This window comes from Ovis aries, chromosome 1, assembly GCF_016772045.2.
Source record: "Ovis aries strain OAR_USU_Benz2616 breed Rambouillet chromosome 1, ARS-UI_Ramb_v3.0, whole genome shotgun sequence".
NCBI classification, from domain to species: domain Eukaryota; kingdom Metazoa; phylum Chordata; class Mammalia; order Artiodactyla; family Bovidae; genus Ovis; species Ovis aries.
This window is the reverse complement of record NC_056054.1, coordinates 233,285,665-233,302,519: the sequence shown is the minus strand read 5'-3', so window position 1 is coordinate 233,302,519 and position 16,855 is coordinate 233,285,665. Positions and strand designations below refer to the sequence as shown.

The 16,855-nt window shown below is 39.7% G+C and overlaps 1 protein-coding gene across 36 annotated transcripts in view; it reads left to right on the top strand.

Moving 5' to 3' along the window:
* Positions 1-16,855, top strand: part of MME (membrane metalloendopeptidase) — a 108,505-nt gene that overhangs the window by 31,293 nt on the left and 60,357 nt on the right. For 35 of the 36 annotated variants that reach the window (XM_015092585.3, XM_015092581.3, XM_060394537.1 and 32 more), the window contains 5 exons: positions 6,753-6,914; positions 8,139-8,219; positions 8,306-8,401; positions 8,521-8,639; positions 10,781-10,846. In XM_015092585.3, the coding sequence (XP_014948071.1) occupies positions 6,753-6,914; positions 8,139-8,219; positions 8,306-8,401; positions 8,521-8,639; positions 10,781-10,846 (524 nt within the window). Of the gene's footprint in view, positions 1-2,670; positions 2,771-6,752; positions 6,915-8,138; positions 8,220-8,305; positions 8,402-8,520; positions 8,640-10,780; positions 10,847-16,855 lie in introns of those variants that run through there. The other variant, XM_060394615.1, reaches the window with a different exon arrangement.

Here is a 16,855-nt window from a genome sequence, read left to right as displayed (position 1 = left end):
TAAAATCAAGAGAGCTCCTCACCTGGAGGGACCATAAGCCCTCTTGGGACTCCTCTAAGACAGTGACTGATGGAAGAGAGCATGTTCCCTGCACCAGAGGTTGTGGATGGGATCCAGGAAAAAAGGTTGTGGAGGCAAAGCCAGTATATTGGAGGCCTAAGGAGAGTGGGCCTGTACAGAAGACACGTGTGTGGTTACCTTCCATACTGTGCCAGGGACTCGGAAAGGATCAGTGCACTCAGAAATATGGGTTGTCATGACACGAGGCCATTCACACTTATAGGCTGGAAAGGTGAGAGGGAATAGGCCTGATCCATCCAGGTATGCCTGGAGTAGGAAAGGGCAACCCACTCCAGTATCCTTCCCTTGAAAGTTGCATTGACAGCAGAGCCTGACAGGCTAGAGTCCATGGGTCAGTCAGGTCGCAAAACGCTGGACACAACTGAGCACACACACACACATCTAAGCATAGTACTATCTTTACTTGCTGATACTGAGTTCTCTTGTTTTCATTTTCCATGTTTCTCTATTGTCTAATCTGGTAGTTCTTCCCTTGGATGGACATTAGAATCATTCAGGAAGCATTAAAAGATGCTGGAACCACCTCAAAGGTTTTGATTGATCAGGGATCTATACTTTGCATCTTTATGTTTAAAAGGCTTCTAAGGTGATTCACATGGTTAAACAGAGTTGAAAGTTGTTGCTGTAAAATATATCATGGAAAATCTTCTCTCTCCATCATCCATCCTGTTCTATCTAGAGGAGGGTTAGGCAAGAACCCTGCTACGTGTCTACCTCAAGAAGAGCTCTCCTGGGTGTGCCTCTGTCTGCTTGTTCCTCTGTGAAGAATTCATCTGTTTCTTTCCCTGTCCTTCTTCCTGGCCCCTACAGACTCCAAATTCTGATGCCTTCTCCTTTCTTGGACTCTGCGCTAGTTTCTGGTGATAAGCTCAACATTGAGGGGAGGAGAGGAGGTGAAGAAGAGGGCAGGGCAAGGAGAGAATAAAGCGTAATTGGGAAGAAGTGGAGGAGGAGAGAGGGATGGCGCATGCTCACTGCTTCTCACACACTCCGGCTATGGCCAGAGTGTGGAGGGGAGAGTGTGAGTGGGGAGCCACACACACCCAAGTGTAAGTTCTGGGTCTCCTTTACTTACTAGCTTCTGGATCTCGGGGAAGCTACTTTTTTGGCTGGTTTTCTTTTTGGCTGCCCTGGGTCTTTCTTGTGGTGCGCAGGCTTTCTCTAGTTGTGGACCACATGACCCACAAGCTCACAGAATGTGGGCTTCAGAAGCTGTGGTGTCTGAGTGCAGGCTTAGTTGCTTTGCAGCATGTGGGATCTTACTTCCCTGACTGGAGATCAAACCTGTGTCCCCTGCGTTGGAAGGCAGATTCTTTTTTTTTTCCTTAAATGGAAGGCAGATTCTTAACCACTGGACTACCAGGGACGTCCAGGAACTACTTATTCTTTTACAACTAGAAAGTGGGGAAGCTCAGGGATTCAGAACAAGTTTGACTAATTTAAGAACTCTAAACATTTTCTCAGCTTATGTAGCATCTTTTAATCCATACCCATATGATAGACCCTGGTAATGAATACAGCAATTAATAATGTCCCAGATGGTAGCTGAGCTTGTTTTTAAATTCCTATGGTCAAATAAGTTGGGCAAATGTTACAAAAAGATTAGTTGGAGAAAAAAACAGTGTGCCATTTATTATCAGCCTAGAACATTCAGAATTGTCATTCATGAGAAATAAGCTCATTATTAATAAAAGATTACTTTTCTTGTCTTTGTGTGACTATTTTCTTAAGTTAAAAATAAACTCTTTTCTTATTGTAAAAGCAAAGCATGTTCATCTAATACAAATTGGAAAATAGAGATAAGCAAATAACACAAAATTAAACACACTCATAATCCCTCTACCGGGATATAATTGTTGTAAAGACCTTTTAGACTGTCTCTGTTTTTATGCAGATTTTCAAAAAATCATAATATACACATTTTTTCACCTTTATAAACATCTGGTCAACATCATTTCATGTCAATACATAGGCATTTGCTACATCATTTTTGTGCCTGTTTATGAAAGTAAAATAATTTTGTTTGTTTTTAAACCACATTTGTTTACTCAGAAGTCAGAAACTCACAGATTAGGAAACATCTGAAGAGCCCCAGGTGTGGCTTTGTGGAGAGGTTGAGTAATTCAAAACAAAGCACAAAGTATAAAAACAATTACAATCAGTTTGACAGTGGTGGGTCTGTTTCCTATGGCCCTCCTACCCGTGAGTCTACTGCTGACTTCAAAGGAAAGCCAGCACAGAGGAGGTCCAGAGGATAAGGTGCAAAACGGGAATCAAAACCCACAATAAGAGATTAAAGGAAGGTTGATCAAAGCCCCAGCATGAAAGTGCTAGCCCATGACTTGCCTTGGCCCATGGCCCCAAAATATTCATCAGAACAGAACTTTCTTTGATGTGATTGGAAGCTCCTGCGCTCCGATGAGCTCTCTGGTCAAAGGGAAACTTTAAAAGTGGCACAGAAAGGGTTGGCAGAGGTGTGCTCACTCTCGCTCTTGCTCTCTCTCTCGCTCTCGCTCTCTCTCTCTCTCTCTCTCTCTCTCTCTCTCTCTCTCTCTCTCGTCTGCACATACCTCACAAATTGCTTGAATGCTGCTTCTTTGGTTTGTTGTCCAGACGTAAGTAGTTTCACTGGGTATCAAGTGAGGAATTCAGCCTAAGATGGGAAGGATCGTCTTTTTCGTTGTGGGAGGTGAGACTGTGTGAACGTGGCATGTATTTGCGCTCATTTGAGCTCATGAATGTGGAACTTAAGCCACTGCTCCTCCTTTTCATTCAGGGTGGGTCAGTATGTGTTCAATGCCCTCCTGAAAGAAAGTGAAAGTGGAGTCGCTCAGTCGTGTCCGACTCTTTGCGACCCCGTGGACTGTAGGCTACCAGGCTTCTCCATCCCTGGGATTCTCCAGGCAAGAATACTGGAGTGGGTTACCATTTCCTTCTCCAGGGGAACTTCCCGACCCAGGGATCGAACCCAGGTCTCCCACATTGGAGGCAGACGCTTTAACCTCTGAGCTTGATGCCCTCCTAACTAGGAGTCTATGGCTCTTTGTGGTGTTAGGATAGAAGCCATCTAGAGAAGAGAAGAAAGTAGAAGTACTTTCAAAATGGTGGTTGCCTTTACAACATTCAGCTTACACTTTTTAAAGGATGTTGAAAGACAGGAGTTGTATAAATTGCTGAGAATGTGTGTGCTGAGAATGTCTTCAGATAGTAGTCCTTTCAGGTTCCAGCTTTCTGGCTTTTCACTTTACATAATAATCTTCTATTATTTAAGGTCTTTATTTTTATTTCCCCTGTCATCCTATCTTCATTTCCTTAAAAGTTTAAGAGATTTTCATTTTCTCCTTTTTAGGATCTATTTCTTAATCTTTACCGAAGTTTCAAGTTAGAATTTTTACTGACAAGTCTTGATCAAGCACAATGTTAGACTCTGAGAGAAAACTGGAAATTGTATCTCTACCTTTACGGGAACCACAATCCAGGTGAAGAGGCAATGGATTTTCCAACAGAAAAATGGATGTCAGCCAGTATGGGCTTTGTAGGGACCGTCCTTCATGAAGAAAAAGGATTTGAACTGGGCCTTGAACGAGCCTAAAATTTCTGAATGTGAAAAAGTAAAAAAGGATATTTTGACAAGGGTTGAGGCAACATAGTCAAAGTTACAGAAATGGAGAAATGTAAGATGTTTCATAGCATAAAATGAATACATTCATTTAATTGGGGCAGATGGCTCATGTAAGAATGTGGTGAGAGAAGCTTCTCTAGGTATATTAAGGTTAGATTATGCTATGAATCTGGATTTTATTATGAATGCGAGATGATTGAGTACTTTGTAGTGGAATATTGAATAGTTTGGAGTGGAAAATCTCATACTGAAATGCTAGGATGGTGTGAATCCATTTGACACGTGGGATGGATGGCATGGGGAGAGGCCTGGGGCCATACTTTGGTGAAAGGACATGAATAGAGCCTTAGAGAGGAAGGCCCAAGAAAGAATAGAAACTGTGGGAACTGGAAGTATGGGATTGACTCTGGAGGCTGTGAAATGAGAACTGGTCTGACCTGCAGGAACTGGGGAAGGAGATGTGTAGGAGGAACAAGTAAAAGGACTCATTGATGATTCAGTAATGTCGTCATACAAACAACGCAATTTACTGAACATTCCAGGTAACAGGAATACAAAGAGGTTGAGTTCATCAACAGAATGGTTAGGAAGACTCAGCAGGTATTCACATGAGAAATTCAAAATAGCCTAATCTAGAGCATTCAAGACTGAGTGAGACAGTGAGCTCCCAGGAGTTCAGAGAAAGAAATTTTCCCTATAGTTTGGAAGAGATGGGACAGAAGCTGAACCTTGAGTCGTGGGTAGAATTTGGAAAGAATGGGAGAAGTTAAAAGGGTCAAGTTTCTACTCAGCCATAAAAAGGAATGAAATTGTGCCATTTACAGAGACATGAGTAGACCTTGAGCATGTCATATGGTGGGAAGTAAGTCAGAAGGAGGAAAAAAAATAGTATATTAACACATATATGTGGAATCTAGGAAAATGGTGCAGATGAACCTATTTGCAAAGCAGAAATAAAGACACAAACATACGGATACCAAGGCGAGACAAGAGAAGGTGGGATGAACTGGGAGATTGGGATTGACATGTATATGCTACTATGTATAAAAGAAATAACTAACAGGAACCTACTGCATGGCACAGGGAACTCTACTCGTTGCTCTGTGGTGACAAAGAGGGAATATATGTTTATGTATAGCTGATTCACTTTTCTGTACAGGAGAAACTAACACAACATTACAAAGGAACTGTACTCCAATAAAACTGTTTTTTTAAACAAGGGTGGAGTGAGGAGGAGAGAAACAAAGATGCAGGGTAGAGAAGCACAGGAGTGTTTGTGGTCCATGCGGCAAAACCCACCTGGCAAAGTACAGTGTTTTGTGAAAACCCAGAGAGTAAAAAGGGTTTCCCTGGTGGCTCAGACAGTAAAGCGTTTACCTGCAATGCGGGAGACCCGGGTTCGATTCCTGGCTCGGGGAGATCCCCTGGAGAAGGAAATGACAATCCACTCCAGCACTCTTGCCTGGAAAATCCCATGGATGGAGGAGCCTGATAGGCTACAGTCCATGGGGTCGCAAAGAGTTGGATACGACTGAGTGACTTTACATAGAGAGGAAAAAAGAGAGAAGGTAGAGACTTTTGATTAGCCAAGTTCAAGAGTTCATAATTTAACCTGGGCAGTGTCAAGCCACTGACATTTTTGAGCAAGGGAGTAGCTAGAGCAAAAGGGTCTTTGGGGAAGTTTCACTTGTGAAAGATATGCAACATATGTATAGAAGTAGAGAGAGAGTACAACAAAGAGCAAGAGGAGTAGTTGGGTGATGTCTAGTCAAAAGGGATGAAGATGTAAACTAGGTTGACATTGATTGTCTAGAGTATAGGAAAAAGGCTAAAGAGTTACTGATAGCCCAAGAGAGAGCATGAAACACAGAATTCTACACAAGATTTCAAACCTGGGAGGCTGTGATAACAATTGTTCAGCTTGCCAAAGTACAAACATCCAGAGAGGACTGGTTTGGAGGCGACCCAGAGAGTTTAGTCTTAAAGAGATGGAGACCGAGAAGACAGCCAGGCAAATGTGTCCAGAAAGGGTCAGAAGCAGGGGCTCGAGGCTCAGCTGGAAGACAGATTTACTATTCCAAGCTGGAAAAATCCACACAGCTCAGCAGTTCTTTAAAAGTGTTTAATTAATTAATTTATTCAGAAGGCAAAGTATTTTCAAAAGCTCACTTGAGAATTTATACTTTCTTGATGCAGATGAATTCTCAATTGCTCTTTTGTTTTCCTTGCAAAACAGTTCAACTTGTATGAGAAAGAATGTGGGGAGGGCAATGGTAGGGTTTTCTCACTGTTTCAGGTGTAGAAATTGTGAGCACAGGAGTCCTGTACATAATATAATATTTTTCTCTTCATACATCTCTTTATTAATTGAGACACCTAGTACAGTCAGTGTTTTTCACATTGTAAATACTCAACATTGGTTGATTTTTCATCATAATTCTCAAAGATAAAATCATGGATGAAAGAAAAACTAACAAGCTTACAGCTAATTTTATAATGTCAGACTCTACATAAACAAATGCCAATTGGATATCCAGTATGAATTGCAGAAATATCGTAAACAGAGTCCAAGAAGTCTTAACTATAGCTTCAGATCTTTACTGAAACAATAAAATTCATTAACAATCCCACATGCCTTAGAGCCTCGTAGATGGTCAAAGGTCACAGCACCTTGAAGAACAAAGTCAGCAGCCAAAGTTATCAGAGTGCAGAGTGACTCCAGGCCCAGGACGGCTAAGGAAGGCCTGCATTCTTTCTTTCATCTGAGGTAGAAACTAGCAAGACACTTGGTTATTTAAAGAAAGAGATAAGATGCAGGATAGGAGGACCCAGACCTCTCAAGAATAAAACCAACCAACTATAGAAAAGGAAGGAGTATACACAGGTAATATTCATCACTCAACCTAAGTCCACAGTTCCACAAGTAAAAAGAAGAGCATCAGTCCAGTTGACTTGATCATAAAGAAGTAACGTGTCTCTTTTTTTCCCCTTCCAAACTACTTATGAAACAAACCCTTCACTGTATCTCATCCTTTCTCTGGTCTTTCAGCCGCTCGACTGATCCAGAACATGGATGCCACTGTTGAGCCTTGTGCGGACTTTTTCAAATACGCTTGCGGAGGCTGGTTGAAACGTAACGTCATTCCTGAGACCAGCTCTCGTTACAGTAACTTTGACATTTTAAGAGATGAATTAGAAGTCGTTTTGAAAGGTTAGTGAAGTTTAAGTTTATGTATCAAAGATTTCCGTCTTAATATATCCATTTTAAGGCCTTCCCAGGTGGCTCAGTGGTAGAGAATCTGCCTGCCAGTGCAGGAGATGTGGGTTCGGTCTCCTGGGGTCAGGAAGATCCCCTGAAGAAGGAAATGGCAGCCCACTCCATTATTCTTGCCTGGGAAATCCCATGGACAGAAGAGCCTGGTGGGCCATAGTCTATGGGGTCACAAAAGAGTCAGGCACAACTTAGCAACTAATAAGATCCATTTTCAAGATTTTACCTGGGAGTGTGAAAGCCATTACAGGGAGTGTCACACAAAATTAAAAGTTGATAATCCCTCCAAGTTTTGTGGACCATTGCTGAGTCACTCTAAGGATGGAAGACACTAAAATGAATATGTTGGCATTTCAGCATTCCTGCTTTCATTTGTATATAACATGATAAATGCTGTATTATCCATGAAGGTGGCATCTTTATGCATTTTACAGGAGAAATTAAATGATTTCTGCTAAACAGGACATGCATGTTCTTTCTACCCTGGCCCTGTGTTGAAGTTGCTATAAGATATTACCAAGATTTGCCTTCCAGACTAGGTATATCTGTTCTAACCCAGATATAATCAAGACATTCTCCCTGGGAAGTTGAGGAAGTTGTGTCTAGTCCTTTGTTATCCTACATTCTGTGTTCTCGTTTAGAAGTTACTTTGTAAAAATAAAAACTTTTTTTTTTTTTTTTTACTATTTTTTAATATCCAAGCAAGTAGAACATTTCATCTGGAGCATGAACAGTATGATCACACAAAAATAATTACCCTCCAACCATCAAGAAGACTATCGTATTAAATTCAAAATTCCAAAACAAATTTGTTTTCTTTTTAATCTCAATATCAGAAAAAGTAACTTCTGTAATGCAGAGCAGTACATATCACTGTTCACCAGAAACTAATAATCTAGTCAAAAAGACTTTCATTTAAGTTGGCTAATGAAAGTAACTCCTCCTTCTCTATCAGGAATAATGATCTCATAAGATGGCAACTCCCTCTCCCGTTCCAGGAGTTGCCATCTGCCTCTCCTGGAATGGGAGAGGTATGAACACATACAAGTTGCTGTGTTTTGTTGTTGTTGTTGTTGTTTTTTTAACCAAACTTGCATTGAAAATATTCTTTAGAGCTGCAAATGAACAATTATACTGATGTGTTTTACCAACACTCCATTTCAGATGTCCTTCAGGAACCCAAAACTGAAGATATTATAGCAGTGCAGAAAGCAAAAATGTTATATAGATCTTGCATAAATGAAAGTAAGTGCTCTTTATTTTATTTTACTAGGAGTATGCCAAAATATGTATAGACTTCATAATATATTTATATTCATTATTTTTTAAAGCTGCTATTGAGAGCAGAGGCGGAGAACCTCTGCTCAGACTGTTGCCAGATATATATGATTGGCCAGTGGCGCTAGAAAACTGGGAGCAAAAATATGGTAAGACAGTCTTCCCTTTAAAAAAAATTATTTCTGTATAAAATCTGTTATTATTATACTATAGTATCATATTAATGCAATAAACATCTAATCATATACTTCACCTTTCATTTCTTTAGGTTCTTCTTGGACAGCTGAGAAATCTATTGCACAACTGAATTCTAAATATGGAAAAAAAGTCATTATTAATTTTTTTGTTGGCACTGATGATAAAAACTCTACCAATCATATAATTCATGTAAGTTTGTATGGCCAACAACCGGAGTTATCTTTAAATTGTGACAAAACATTCACATGCATTGTTGTTATTGATATTTTGAAATAAGGCTTATTTTTATTTGAGTTATAGGAACAAAGTGGTAATAAATTCAAGGACAGATACCTGGATTTCCAGTTTTGAAACTGTTTTCTTGATGCTGTGTTTTAGACATTCAACTCTCCTTTCTGCTATCTTTGTGTAGACAGTTCTCCCTTTATAAAAATAAACGATAAGAAATGAAAGACTTTAGGTCTCTCCTGTTTAGAAAAGGGGCTTCCCCGGTGGCTCAGTGGTAAAGAACCCACCGGCCAATACAGGAGACTTGAGTTTGCTCCCTGGGGCAGGAAGATCCCCTGGAGGAGGGCATGGCAGTCCACTCCAGTATTCTTGGCTTGGGGAATCCCAGGGGCAGAGGAGCCTGGTGGGCTACAGTCCACGGAGTCACAAAGAGCTGGACACAGCTTAGTGACTAAACAACACCAATTTAGAAAAAGCACTTGATTTCTCTGTATGTTCATGAGAGGAGCATGGTCTAGTCTATATAAGTAATACAGGTTAGAAACCAGAAATTCCTAATTGACTCCAACAAGATCATAAAAATGGGATTTTGAACATAATTTTGATGCTTGCTACATCTGTACTTTTTTTCCCAGTTAAAGTAAGCAAAATGTCATTCTTTTTAAAGGGCTTTATTTGATTTTTTTTAAAGTATAAACCATTCATTGAGGTTAACCTAAGACATCGCCTAAGATGAGATTAGTACTTAATAAGTATGTTTGGAATGGAGTAAAACATTTACAGAGCTTTTCTTTAGTCTCCTGTAAAAGAAACTACCAGAAGTTACAGGTCACAGAAGCTTATGTATATCACAGTTATGTAAATCCTTATGGTCATTTTTATTAAAACCATGAAAACAATTGAACCTGACTCGTCTGCAGTGGATCCTTTCTGCCTTCCTAGAGTCTCTCCTTTGACTGTGGAATACCAGCATCCTGCTTGATCACCATATGAGGGTTGCTAAGGAGGCTCAGAAGGTTAGAGAAGGAACAGGACCCCTCCTGTGGGGATGTCTTCTGGTTCTTTCCCCGCCAGTCTTCTGGGTTCTGTTTCTTTTATATTGCCCTGTTTCTTTACACTGCTAGGATTCTCACTTCCACCCATAAATGCTCTAGTTTACTTTACCCACTTACTGTGCAGCATGTAGGAGGGAATCTCATAAAGCTGTGAGGATGTCTAGGAGCTTTTGTGAGGTATCCAGGGTGGAGTGGACGTGCTGGAACAGAGATAGATTACCTCTTTCATATGCTCAGCTGGCAGCTGGTTCTGCTGATGTCCTGAGTGGGGCAGCTCTGAAGAGAACTGAAGAGGAGTCTCCTCTGTCCTCTTAGGGTGTTGTGTGTGTGTGTGTTTGTTGCTCAGTCATGTCCGACTCTTTGTTATCTCATGGATTATAACCCACCAGGCTCCTCTTCTGTAGGGATTCTCCAGGCAAGAATACGAACACATTCCCGTCTCCATGGAATCTTCTCAACCCAGGGATTGAACTCCGATCTCCTGCATTGCAGGCAGATTCTTTACCAACTGAGCTACCAAGGAAGCCCCCTCTTAGGGTAGAGAGTCTCAAAAAAATCTCTGGCAAGATTTCTACTAGCTTAGAATTTCTTGAGTCACCGTAGAGGTTTTCTACCTTTTCTTTCTTTATTTATTTTTTTCCATTACAGTTAAGGGTAGGGGCAGAAGAAAACATCCAGCAAGGGAGTATATTAGAAACTCAGGGACCTGAAATGTCCTATGAAAGTATAAAACTCTCCAGCCCTAGATTCTAGTGTGTATTTGTTTATCTCTCCCATTGTTATGCATTAAACTCCTTCCCCATATGGTTTTTGTGGGTTTAAGATTTCCCTGGTTTCTCTCAAATATCTGTAATATGATCTTCCAGATTGTCGCACCTACCCATCAGTTTAACACTGAGAAGTATTATGGAAACCATTTCTTAATTGTATAGTCATTCAGTGTTATCTTGTTATATAGAGCGAGAGCATTAAGATCTTGCTTACACATAGGCAGGCATGCTCATAATTTGTCAACTGAATATTTTCTTCTTTGAACATTTTTTATAGATTGACCAACCTCAACTTGGCCTGCCTTCCAGAGACTACTATGAGTGCACTGCAGCATATAAAGAGGTAAAAACAAAAACCCAACAAAACTAAACTACATAATTTAAACTTAACCCTCTATCTTCTGCACTCAGGCAGATACTGAAACTCATTCGTAATAGTGAGCTTCCTTTGACTGAGTATTCACAACAGACCAAATGAAGATCTTTTAAGAAACAAATAAACTTGAAATTCCTTGTTTGTGTCTTGATTCTTAGTATTTAAGTCATGTGGCCCATTTTTAAAAGCCAATTTTATTTACTTATTTATTTTTAACTTTTAATTTTATATTGGAGTATAGCCCATTAACAGTGGGCTATAGTTGTAATAGTTTCAGGGGAACAATGAAGGGGCCCAGCATACATATGTTGTTCAGTCACTAAGCTCTGTTCTTCCCTTTGTGAAAGCCCTGTCCTACCCTTTGTGACCCCATGAACTGCAACACACCAGGCTTCCCTGTCCCTCACTATCTCCCGCAATTTGCTTAAACTCATGTCCATTGAGTCGATGATGCCTTCCAACTATCTCATCCTCTGTCGCACTCCTCTCCTCCTGTCTTCAATCTTTTCCAGCATCAGGGTCTTTTCTAATGAGTCATCTTTTCACATCAGGTAGCCAGAGAATTGGAGCTTCAGCTTCAGCATCAGTCATTCCAATGAATATTCAGGACTGATTTCCCTTAGGATTGACTGATTTGATCGTGCTGTCCAAGGGACTCCTAAGAGTCTTCTCTAGTACCACAGTTCAAAAACATCAATTCTTTGGTGCTTAGCTTTCTTTATGGTCCAACCCTCACATCCATACATGACTACTAGAAAAACTACAGCTTTGACTATGCGAACCTTTGTTGGCAAAATAATGTCTCTGCTTTTTAATACTCTGTCTAGGTTTGTCATAGCTTTTCTTCCAAGGAGCAAGCGTCTTTTACTTTCATGGCTGCAGTCACAGTGATTTTGGAGCCCAAGAAAATAAAATCTGTTGTGTTTCCACTTTTTTCCCATCTGTTTGCCATGAAATAATGGGACCAGATGCTATGATCTTCAGTTTTTGAATGTTAAGTTTTAAGCCAGTTCTTTTACTCTCCTCTTTCACCTTCATTAAGAGGCTCTTCAGTTCTTCACTTTCTGCCATTAAAGCGGTGACATCTGCATATCAGCAACCATATCATGGTGTATCCATTCTCCCTGAAAAGCCAATTCTAAATGTCTTATTTTCTCTATAAATTCAAATGATTTAAAAAATGAACAGATGAATCATGGTCTAGGTCAGTGCCAGTGAAGACCGGGGAATGGTCCAGTAAGTACATACATTGTACTCAGCACCATTCTTCTAGAGCCTTCCTATTTGACTTTCAGAGGGCTACCCACAAGGAGCATTGGGTTCAGACAAACCTTTGTGGCCACCTTCTGACTCTGTTCACACCCCACAACACTGCTTCTTATTGTCTCACAGCCTTGCCTTGCTCAAGCTGGTGTTGGTGTTCGCTTGCTTGTTGATACAAAGGAACCACAGAAGATAACCTTAGCAGTGTAATGTATTAAGTATTTGGGGAAGGTTTGGCTCCATAAATGTTTTCTTTCCTAATTTGAGGCTCAGAAGTAAGTTTAGTTACCTTTTATTCTAAGGGGTCAGAGGTGGTGTGGCTGAAATTACTTCTTAATTAAAATGATTAACTCTATATGTTCATACTGAGTGTGCATTTTGCCTCAATATTAAGTTCAAAAGCCATGGAATAAATTCACTATAAAGTAAATTTATTTAAAGCCACTCTTTATGAGTGGCTACACAGCATTGAAATGAAGAAAAAGATAAATATAAAAGTCCACAATTAATGTCATAGACAATCAAATGGGTGTGGGATATTTGAGTTCTTGACAATGCAGCTATCGTGTGGGTTGCAGTTGTTGGCTTTACAAGCTATCTAGCTGCTTCCTATTGCAGAGTTGAGGGTGATTGAAGAATTTTGGTTCATTATACTACATTTTCATTGTTATTAACTGGAATGTTTTTCAAATTTAGGATTTTGTCCTAAAAACATACTAAATTTATCCAACCTTATAAAGATGTGTGAGGACTTCCCTGGTAACTCAGTGGCAAAAAATCTGCCTGCCAATCCAGGAGATGTCAGTTCAGCCCCTGGTCCAGGATGATCCCCTGGAGAAGGAAATGGCTGCCCACTCCAGTATTCTTGCCTGGGAAATCCTGTGGACAGAGGAGACTGGCGGGCTCCAGTCCATGGGGACTCAAAAAAGTCAGACATGACTTAGCAACTAAACAACAACTAAAAGGATACATATTTTTTGCATTTTAACATTCCTGATATCAAGGTATACCTGGCAGGCAGTGTATACACGTAATGTAATAAAGTTTCCTTTTTGCATTTTTTTCTTTTGGAAAGGATCCTGTTGTTAAGAGGGTGGTGTATTTGTGCATTTTGTGTTCAATATTGTCTCATAATTAATAGAATGTCATAATCTAGGTCATAGGTTTGAGTCATAGAGAGGCATTTTGTTTAACCTGTGGCTAATTTTTAAAAATTTTTATAGTTGCCAAGATTTTATAAAAATTGAAGATTGTACTTGAGAATCCAGATCTCCTGATAAATTACCAGGATTGGAAACCCTAGACCTACATCCCCATGTGGTTGTGGGACAGAGTTTTTTTATGGCTGTTCCTTCAGATAGGGCCTTTGTTCTCCAGACTTGGGCAGTCCTCATCAAGATAATTCACTGATTTTTATTGACTTTGTGGTTTCTCTAGACATTTGAGTTTGTAAATTAGTTGGGATCTTGAAGCAAGAGAGAAGTTCATTTCTGTCTCGAGAGATAGGGAGCTCTCTTCGTGGGAATGGCCAGGAGCACTGTTTTCTTTGACCTATTGCTCTAATATCGACCTCCTCAGGTGTTTTATTTGTAGTCTGTTTGGTCAAAGTTGGTTCATCAGTGCCCTGTTCATATTTCCGTTCATAGGAAAAAAAAAAAAAGAGGTAGTGATAGACAAGCAATTTCTTGTTTTTAAGTGATGCAGAAGTTGTATACATTCCACTGCTTAGAATATTGTCATGTGGACACAGCTAAGTATCAGTGAAGCTGAGAAATGTAGTATTAAGCAAGTGGCCATGTGTATGTCTTATTACAATTTAGTTAACGGGAACAAGGTTCTATTACTGAAAAGAAGAGGAGCTCAGACCAAAGATATTTATATTTGGCAGTCTCTACTACCCTTCGCATCCACTGGTTGGGAAAATACTTATAGTCAAAATATTTATAGTCAAGCAATGGAGTGGAGATTAAATCTGGAATTAGTAATGTGATTAGAGTTGATAAGTGAGAAATCCAAGGCCCAAAGGTTGTCAGTCTTTGTCAGAACGCTCAGTCAACAATAGTAGAACCAGAGTTGGAACTTTAGTCCCTACCTTCTGTTCACCCATTACCTCATTCCAACTTCCTACGGGCAGTATTCCATAGTAGTAGAATTCTTTACATGAACAAATGATTTAGAAAACTCAGTAGCACTAGCACTTTCAGCTAGAAAGTTATTATTGGCTCAAATTAGGTGCCCTCTCGTGATCTGGATAAGAGAAGCAGACACAGCATGCTGGCTGCCTGGCCCCGCTTCCATAACTATGGCTATATGGTCACTGCACTCTTTCCTCCTAACCTCTGACCTCAGAATATGCCTCGGCTTAGCGCTCCAAGCAATGTCCTTCCAGTTGCGAGGAGTCTACATATAATATGGAATTCTTTTTTTTTTTTTTTATGAGATGAAATTCTGTCATCTGAAAATGGGTAATTGCTAGAACATTTCTGTACTCTTCTCATCTTAAAATCCATTCTTTTGGAGTGTTAGGAGTAGGGGGAAGAGTATATATGGAGAAAATTCTAATTTTCTACTTATTTCCCTCATGATAATTGCTACTCTTTCCCAGTCATTTCTACCTATAATCCCTCACTTGGTTTTATCTGCATCCCCAGTCAGCTATCAAATAAAAGTTCATTCTAGTTTTTCCACTACTCTGCTATCTCTGAAAGAATTCTGTCCCTTCAAGTACTTTGTTTTTAGGGTTTTATCATTCATGGAGAAAAAATAGTGAAAAGGATAGGGTAACAAAATAACACTAGTGGAGAATTTATAAAGCTAGACTAAATCTCAATATCATTGTATCAGCATAACAATGGTTTTCATTGATTTTTTCACTTACATTCTTTTTTAATTCTTTCTACAATTTATTTATTTTTAATTGGCAGATAATTGCTGTACAGTACTATGTTGGTTTCTGACATATATATAACATGAAACAGCCATAGGTATACTTATGCCCCCTTCCTCTTGAACCTCCATCCCACCCTCAACCCCATCCCACCTCTCTAGGTTGCTCACTTATATACTTTTATGTATGCTGTTTCCTTTGCCAAGAACACTACACACACACACACACGCACACACACACACACACACACACACACACACGTGCGTGCCATCTGGCCAGCCCTCCTCTTTTTCTCCTAATCCCTTTAGTCTAACTTTGAATTTTATTTACTCATGAAGGCCTTTCCTGGAGCTTTTGTCTAGATGAAGGACATATATGTTCTCATAGCATGCAGATTTCTATATATTTAATGTCTATTGCAGAACCTATGGATGAATGGTTGAGAGGGAAGATGTCAGGGAGGACAGGAAAGGTGCTTTATCTTTGACTAGAGAAGACTGGCTTCTTTGTCTGTCACTCTAGCCAGTGATTTTCACACTGTGATATGGCATTTGGTTTGCAGATATGTCTCAGGGGCTGGGGAAGAGGAAGCATCCCTTTCTGATCAAAGGGACTCTAATTATAGATTGCCTTGATCAAATCATTACCTAAGGCGATCTTCCCCAGGTCTTTTTTGATCCCTCTTTCTAGGGAATCATCTTACGATTCTACAACCAGACTTATGAGCAATGAAAACAGCACCTGTAATTACAAGGAGGTCCATTCCACTACACTGAAGTATTTGGGGGCTTCTGATATCCTAGGAATGGAATTTTTGTGTTCTAATATTTGTTTGGCATTCAAAATAGTAAAATGTGTCATTATACCACTAAGTGATGAAAATAGGTAATGCATTTTTTTTTCAAGAACTATGTCTAACCTCCTTCCTTAAAACAAAACCTGTTTTTCTCTCGTTAAAAAAGAAAAAAAACAAACTCGCTGCTTTTCAAACTTGTGTGCTTTTATTCAGCAGTTTTGAATGTTATATTTTGAGAAATGCGTATTATATTCCTCTCATTATTGTTCTGAGCTTAAATACCTCAGTTCCTTTTTGTTTTCTGTACTTTTCCTCCTAAAGAGGGAATAGGCCTTAAAGGTAATAGCAACTCAAAGAAATATATTCTTGTATTTTTTACAAGATAGTATCATATATTTTCATATTATATTTACTTATGCACAGACTTTAAGAGCTAAATGGGACATTAAAGAATTTAGTTCAACTCCTCATTTTAAAACTAAGAAAATAGAGACCCAAATAAGCAAAATGATTTGCTCAAGTCATGGATTAGAAGATCCATATGTCAGGAACATTAATTATATGCAATAGAAACCTACTCTAACTTAAATTCTGTAAAAAAATGTTTTCTGTTTGTTTGCCACACCTAACTAACTAAAGTTCCAGGGATGAATCAAGCATGATTGGTTCCAGGGGTTCAACTGAATCATCTTAACTCTTTTTCCCATTCTCAAGGCTCTACTTTCTGCTGTGTTGGAGTCCTTTTCTAGCAGGCTATTTCTATTGCAGCATCAAAGATAATCCTTGGCAGCTTTGCAATCTAGAGAAAAGAAATCCCATCTCTGTTACTGTCTATCAATTTCTGAGGAAAGGGCTCTGATCCTGACCGAGCCACCTGCCCTTCTCTTGACCAAGCACTGTGTCCAGGGAACCAGGCTCTCTGAATAGCTATTTGGTACTGTCCACCCATCTCAGTGGCTCAGGAAAGTAGATCCCTTGATTGACTGTCAACCCATCTCAATGGCTCAGGAAAGTAGACCCTTTTTCCACC